Genomic DNA, 7,914 nt, shown 5'->3' with positions numbered 1-7,914 from the left:
GGGGCCCTTTTTTTTTTTTTTTTTTTTTTTAACGTGTGGAAATGCTTTACGCATACCCGCCTCCCTCGGGGGAGAGAAGCGGGTTATGTGGGACTCTCCCCAACCTAACTGGTCGGGGCCTACCCACTAAAACCACACGGGGATCCTGACATCGCGAACCAAGACCGAGCCGGGAACTCTACTGCAGTAATACCTCCGGCTCGGCCAAAACGCATCGCATCTCGCGAAACACCGATAAGAGCGTGAAGAGATCCCACCTCCCCACGCACTAACGAGACACCTTACAGAGAGGAACCTGAGACCCCCGTCTCAGGAACCGGTGCCCAAGACATCCAACGTTCACACAGAATTCATTCAGCGCATACAAATTCTGTTACTACTAACGATCCCTCCAGAGGGATATTAATGCTAAAACCTAACTTAATACTAAACGGTCCACCACTTCTAAAAGGGTGGACATTAATCGCTAGAGTCCGCAGACGCCCCGCTAATCGGTTCGTCTTCGTGTGCGGGACTCAGGCGAGCCTACCCGGACGCACGCATATTTATGCGAGCCCCCCGCTAATCGGTTAGCTCGTCGCAGAACTGACGCAGCTCACGCGAAACTTACCGCTATATATCGCAAAACGCAACACTCGAGAGCAAGACTCTCCCTATCGAGACTCCTGGATGTATCGCCCAGAAGCCCGCTAGACCATCTAAAAGGCCTACCCGATGCCCTCGCGGGCCCTTTCCGCCTCCTCTTTACTACGCATCACCCTCTCGCAAAAGAGGACGAATGCCTCTCTACCCTCCTTGCTCGAAATGATGGCCCCGACGATACCCGGCAGGGTCAAATCCGGTCCGATAACCGCCATCAAGTCCCTCCTTTCCCCATCCCACGCAGGGCAAAAACGCAGCGTATGAGTGGAGGAGTCACTGGGCGAAGGACAGTGCCAACACCTGGCGCTCCTCTCCCTCCCAATACGGTGAAGATAGCCTCCGAAACACCCATGGTTCGAAAGTATCTGCGTCGATCTAAACGATAAGCCGACACCGGCGTTCAACCAATCCTCCAACCGGGGCTCGATCGCCTCCAGCAGAGTTCCACCACCGTGGCCGGAACGACGCATCCAGTTCCTCCATTCGTCGATCATGACACTCCTCGCGTTCAATTTGGCCTCCCTCACCTCATCGGGATCGACCGGAGTTTCCTCCGAAAGGCCGGAACGCAACCGAGAAACACGCTCGTAAACATCGGCCTGCATTCTCGCCAGTAACTCCAGAGGCGGCATACCTGCGAGCGCCGTATTGACCGCGAACGAAGTCGTGCGATAAGACCTGATAATTCTACCCGACATCCTCCGCTGCGAACACCTTATAATGGATAAGATCCTCCTGTTGTTACTGATCTCGTACGCCCAAATAGGCGAACCATAAAGGATCACCGAATTTAGTACATGACAGTACAATCTCCTGACCCTGACGTTAGGGCCACCGAGGTTCGGGAGCAACCTCGCGAGGGCCAAGGCCATCTTCTCCGCCCGAGGAGCCATTCTCTGGAAATGACTCAGAAAATTCCACCTGCTGTCCAAGGTCAAACCCAAGTACTTCATGTTGGGAGAAGACTTGATGACTACTCCGGCTACCCTTACGTCGAAACTAGCAGCCCTTCCAGAGCGACAGAAGCCAACCGTCTCCGTCTTCAATGGGGACACCTTTAAGCCCAGCTCCTCGATGTGTTGCACCACACAATTCACGGCCTCCTGCGTTACCAAGACGGCATCGCCCCAGTTCATACCGGAACCCAGCACAATAGTGTCATCCGCGTAACACACCACTGTCGTATCGTCAGGAATATCCTCCACCTTCATGGTGCTGTCGAAGCCGATGTTCCACAGCAGAGGGCCAAGTATGGAACCCTGGGGAACCCCCCTACGGATAGCTTTCTCTCCGCACGCCGCACTCTCCGTAGAGAACGAAATCCTACGATCGCCAAGATAACTCCTGATGACTCTGCGCAGATACGAAGGCACCCGGTGAGCACTCAATGCTCTGCCGATAGTGCCCCAAGGCAAAGAGTTGAACGCGTTATGGATGTCCAACGATACAGCCACAACGACATCGCCCCGCTCGAACGAATCCTGCATAAACTGTCGCACCGCTTGAATGGCATCGATCGTGCTCCTACCTCTTCTAAAACCAAACTGATGACGGTCCAGGTTGGGTCCCCTCCCACAGAGATGGGAATTGACCCTAGCCGCGATGACCCTTTCCAGTAGCTTTGCATCATCATCCAGAAGGCAGATAGGGCGATATCCGGATGGATCGCCATCTGACTTCCCATGTTTCCGCAAGAGCACCAACTTGGCATTCTTCCACGCGGATGGAAACACACCGCGCCTCAGGCACTCCGTGAAAAGCAGTCGAACACACTCGCCCACGACTCCACTCGCGGCAGTCCAGACCCTGGAAGAAACGCCACTGGGACCCGGGGCGGCATCCCTCATTCTCATTCGACGGGCGGCAGACACGATCTCCCAATCCGTCACCGCTAAATCCTCGTTCCATTCAACCACAGAGGGAGGAGGCTCGCACCACTCCGACTCCTCGGCAGGCGGAGCAGGAAACAGGCCCTCCAGAATCCTGTCCAAGACGTCTCTCTCCAGGGACTCCGTTAAAGGGGGAGCCCATCTCCTGAGCTTGTTCAAGACCGTCAAATATGGACGGCCCCACGGATTGTCGTTGAGAGTATCCACGAAGTCCTCCCATGACTTGGCCTTAGCCTTTCTAATGGCCTTGCTAAGCGCATCCCTAGCCTCCTTGTAATCCATCCGCAGAGTCCTCACCCCATCAGGATCCTCCTGGGATCCCCTGCGTCTTCGGGATCTCTTCAGATGGCGCCTAGCGACCGTGACGACAGCACGAAGTCGAGCAATCTCAGCCGTCCACCAGGGCATCGCTCTTCTCACTCCTGGTTTGGATCTCGGCATTGCCACGTCACAGGCTCTTGCCATAATATTCTGAAGGAAGGTGACCCTATCCTCCAGATTCCATTCACCAGGGGGTCCAACGTCCGGCCATGTGGACACCTCCAAAGCCGCCTGAAGAAGATCGCGGTCCAATTGCCGAACAGACCACCTCTTCTCTGGAGAGCGGGATCTTCTCTCAACTTGAGACACAAAGTCACCAACAGTGATCTCGATATACCGATGATCCGATCCGGATTCCATCAGAGATACCCTCCATTCGCGAACTCTCCTCTCGGCCAAGGGACTCGCAAACGACACGTCAACAATAGACTCGCCGTAGATTACACCATTGCGAAGTCTAACACACGTGGAAACGCCACCACGATTCAAACAAACAAGTCCCAATGCGCTCAGCCACTCGACTAATATCGCGCCGCGAACATCGGTTACCGCAGACTGCCACAACTCCTCCTTTGCGTTAAAGTCTCCGAGGAGAAAAACCGGAGATCCATCGAAACGACGAACAACACGCTCCAGTTCATCCAAAGCCCGCTCGAAATCCGAGACATTGATACTCGGCGAGATATATACTCCGATTACGAAAGAATCCCCCCATTTAACCACGACGTGATGAGGACCCCTTCCCTTCGGTGTGCAAGGGACTGAGTCCGAAGACCTCCTCCACCCGATCGCGACCGAGTGTTCGTCATTCACGCACCACAGCGGATTGCCAGATGCCACAACGTACGGCTCCGACACTATTGCCAACGCAAAGTCCCCCTCATGCATCCTCTGAAGCATAAGGTCGTGGCCATCCCTCGAGTGATTGACATTGATCTGTAGGAGCCTATTTGTCATCCTGTTCGGTCAAAGTCCCTCCAACTTGTTCCACCTTAGACTGGGCCTGAGCGGCCTCCCTCCCGCCATGTTCCCAGTCGGTACCAGAGACAGGCCAGTCCGCCACCGTGGAGGCCTGAGCGTCCTGGGAACCCGTCCGCGAATCCCCGGCAGCCTCCCGAGACTCGTCAATGTCCATTTCTACAGGACGAGATGACGATGGATCCTTCATGGTTGGAACCTCCACCGGCTTACCCGCACCGCGAGAAGTCATCGGTCCATCTATGTCCATGGACACCGCCACCGGCCTCCCAGAGGAGGGAAGCCCCGTAGATACTTTACCTCTCCTAATGTCCGGTTTACAGGCGGGACCACCCATGCGGTGATTGGCCTTTAGGCCTCTATCCGCGCAAATAACACACCGCACTTCTTGTAGGCAGCCTTTCGCAGGATGACCCGATTCACCACATCTGTAGCAGGTTTCACTGCGGTCTTTTTCACTCCTGCATTGAGACCGAACATGGCCAATCTCCAAACAACGGTAGCAGTGAAGAGGCCTCTCGGGAAGCAACTCTATCCTACACCTGGCCCAACCAATTTTAATCCTCCTATCTCTGATGAGAGAGTTAGCCACCACCAACGGACACCTCACCAGGGTGACAGCCATGCCATTCGGGGCAAACGATATTTCACCAACCTTTATGCTAGATGGGTTACACTTGGTCAGCGAGCATAACTCACTCACGATTTCCTCCACGGACACGGATTCCTCCAAGTCCCTGATCCTCACTTCAGCCATCTTTTCAGGACGCGAAACGAGAATATTCTCCTGACCTGAGAATATCTGTCTCATCTTATTAGCCAGCGCGTCTGCCTTCTTGCTACCTTCCACACCTGGGATCTCCAACAGAAGGGCCCCAGTACGGGCCTTCCTTGGACGTAGATCATCGATTCCGAATTCCTCCACTTTGATGTTTTGCTTCGCAAATTTCATCGCTTCCGCGTAGCTCACCTCCCCTCTGCAGCTGATCTGAACGACCGCGCTACGAGGAGCCCTCCTCCTTGAAATCACTGTAGTCTCCTTCTCTGAAGACTTGGCTCCCTGTTTAGGAGTAGATGGCGTCGACGCTGTCCCTCTTTTAGGCTTCCTCTTCGCCACCAAAGACCAATGGCCGTCCTCCCTCAGTTTCGCCTTCCCAGGCGTACTGGGAAGAGAGAGAGGGGACTTCCCCTCTCCGCCAGGGGCGCCCCTAAAAGAAGACGACCTCTCCCCACCGGCGGGCTCGATGATCTCCACACTCTTGATGCGAGGCTTCTCTTTCTCTCTTCCAGGCGGTTTACCCAGAGCTCTACCCACCTCCTCGGAGACTATCTTCCTAACCAGCTCTGCTAAAGCTCCCGGGGAATCACCTCTGAGTGAAGACCCAGGAGCAGAGGGCCCGGGAGAAGAGCCCAATGGTTTCTCCTTCCTACCTTTGTTTTTATCCTTCTCCCTCTGGATTCTTTTCCTCTCCTCATAGATGGCTCTGTTGACTTCCGGATCGTCATGAACGATTCTGACCCCTCCCCCAATAGGAATCTTGGCCACCGGCCATTTCTCCGGGGAATCAAGAACCACCCGATTCTCCTCTTCCACCTCCATATATTCCGAGTCCGAGGTGATAACCCTACTCGCAGCCCTCAGCTTAGCAGAAGGGACCCGTTTAGAGGGACTTCTCTTCACCGACTCCCTACCAGTTGTCTCCCTCTTCAGAGCCTCGAGCTGAGAGCGATAGGCCTCAGCCTCACCCGCAGCCTGAAGAGCCTTCCTCCGTTCAGCTTCTACTTCGTCTTCCAGTCGCACCCTCAAGGAAGATACCTCCTTCTTTAAGACTCTGATTTCCTCCAGATGAGATTCATCCTGGGACAATGACATTCTTTCCCTGAGCACAGCCAGGATCCCATACGTCACCGCAGCAGAGGTCTTCAACCCCTTCTGGAGAGTCCCCTTCAAATTAGACGAGGAGCGCGCGATTCTTACTACCTCGTCCATATTGGAAGAGCCCCTCCTGACAAGCTCCTCGCTGGAAATATCTTCGAGTTTGCTCTTGATCTCATTCAAATTAATCCTCGACTTCTTGAAGAGTTCTATGTGACTCCACGAACGAATAATTCGTTCTCTATCGAGCTTAAGAGAAGCACTCTTAGCCTCATTCAGCCGCTCCACCTCTCTCCGTCTTCCCACGTAGAAGCCAGTGGTTCTATCGCTGTCACCCGAAACCGAGCCAGACTTGTCTCTCTTACGAGAGACTGAAGAGGCCTGAGATCCCGCTCTCAGATACAAGGCCTTCTCCGGTGGAGAAGCATCCGAACCTTCTTCCGCCACGTAGAAACTATCCACCGCAGACACCGAGATAGAGTCCTCGTCAGAGGATATCTCCAAAATAGTGTCGCGATCGTCGGTAACACTGCTACCCCCTCCACTTCTGGACCCCCCTCTCTTACGCGAGGAGCTCGGCTTTACGAAGAATGACGAGGACGAACCCTCGCCTTCCGCCACCGGTTCCGCAGACCTCTCGCCAGGACCAGATGCTAACAAAGAGCCCTGATTCCCCTCCTCCAACACACCACTTTCCACCACACTCTTACTTAATAAAGGAATTGACATCTGAATAATCCCACTACCCACACCGGCTGACCCTCCAGGGTATACCCTCCTCACCCGAAAAAGGATGAGGCCCCAAGTTCCCCCGGGGAGAGGGCTATGTCTCGGGCCCCCGGCAGACATCATCGGGGGCTCTGGACTCCGGCCCCCTACTCATCCGGGCGAAATGCAATGCCCGGGGTTTTCAGGGGTCCCCTCGCTCCGACACGAGAGGCACCGGTGTGAGTGGCGCCACCCAGGGGGCCCCATGGACGACTCGGATAACGAAGGCGACGCCCCCTCCGCATCCTCCCCGCCATGGCGACCAGCAATTACACGCGCCGCCCGAACCCCCGCTTCGGAAGGGACGCCGTCGCGAGAGACCGGGCCACCGTCACCTCACCAGCACCCGCCAGTCCCCCCAAAGAACGGAAGGAGGGCACGCCGAGGGCGCGCCTCGTAACAGCGCTCTCTGCCGCGCGGGGCAGATAAGGCCCCCCCGACGAACCCACCCCCCGACCCCCGCGAGAACCAGCGGACCCAGGACAACGCGCCCCGCACCAGAAACGTCCGGTCGGCCGCGGAGTCCCGTCTTACTTCTACACCTCTACATCACATACTCGTCAAAGACACACCTGCACGAACAAAAGTTAACATTCTCGGGGAGACTCCGCACCGTCTCTCGTTCTCGCTCCAAAGTTTCAAACGCGAGAGAATCCATGCCCCCCCCTGCTCAGACCGATGAAGGGCATAAGCCCGTCCAGACAGAGGGAGACAATTCGCCCATCAAAACACATGGGCACTCGCAGATGGTCCGCGGCCTAATTTCTACCAAACAATCAAAAATACTCACAGAGTCACGCCTTTATAGATGTTCTATCCTTTCAGCTCCCGTCGCCTGGACCGATGATGGGCGTAGCCCGAACAAACGACAGGAACCGCCTCATCCAAAGGATGTTCCTCACCACAGGGAATAAATCCCCCAAAGGTACAGAGCTTCCCTATTTAACGGGAGGCTCCGTACGGGCACTGTTGGCACCCAGAGTCCTCAAGGATCTCTGAGTGAGCCCCTGCGCCACGACAAGGCCGTGCCCCACGCAGGGGAGATGAGGGGAACCTAACCTAACCTAACCTAACCTAACCTAACCTAACCCAACCCAACCAGAGAATTCTAAAAACAGAACCTAACCAATGAAATTGAAATTTTAGGACTTTGGTTTTTTTTTGGAATTTTTATTTTTTTTGTTTTTTTTTGTATTTTTTTGAAATTATTGGTTTTTTGGGGTTTTTTTTGGGAATTTTTTGGTTTTTTGGGATTTTTTTTTTGGGTTTTTTTTTTGGTTTTTTGGGATTTTTTTTGATTTTTTATATAACATCAAATAATTTCTTTTTGTATGCAGACATGTTAGAAACCAAAGTCAAAATTACAAAAACAGCACACTTTAAAAAAATCTGTAATAATAAAAAAAATCATGTTATATAAAAAAAAAAAAAAAAAAAAAA

At 53.9% G+C, this 7,914-nt stretch overlaps 1 protein-coding gene across 1 annotated transcript; it reads right to left on the bottom strand.

The window, feature by feature from the left end:
- Window positions 1-3,798: 3,798 nt before the first annotated feature.
- On the bottom strand, window positions 3,799-6,435 carry LOC108781200 (uncharacterized). The gene has a single exon (XM_018549115.1). The coding sequence runs from the start codon at window positions 6,433-6,435 to the stop codon at window positions 3,799-3,801; it is 2,637 nt and encodes an 878-aa protein (XP_018404617.1).
- Between the last annotated feature and the right edge of the window lie 1,479 nt (window positions 6,436-7,914).

This window comes from Cyphomyrmex costatus, unplaced genomic scaffold (genome assembly GCF_001594065.2).
Source record: "Cyphomyrmex costatus isolate MS0001 unplaced genomic scaffold, Ccosl1.0 scaffold794, whole genome shotgun sequence".
Lineage (NCBI taxonomy): Eukaryota > Metazoa > Arthropoda > Insecta > Hymenoptera > Formicidae > Cyphomyrmex > Cyphomyrmex costatus.
This window is presented reverse-complemented; position numbering and strand designations above follow the sequence as displayed.

Bases quoted from the DNA above. Each gene is read 5' to 3' on its own strand.
- LOC108781200 (XM_018549115.1), bottom strand. From the start codon at position 6,435: ATGTCAATTCCTTTATTAAGTAAGAGTGTGGTGGAAAGTGGTGTGTTG.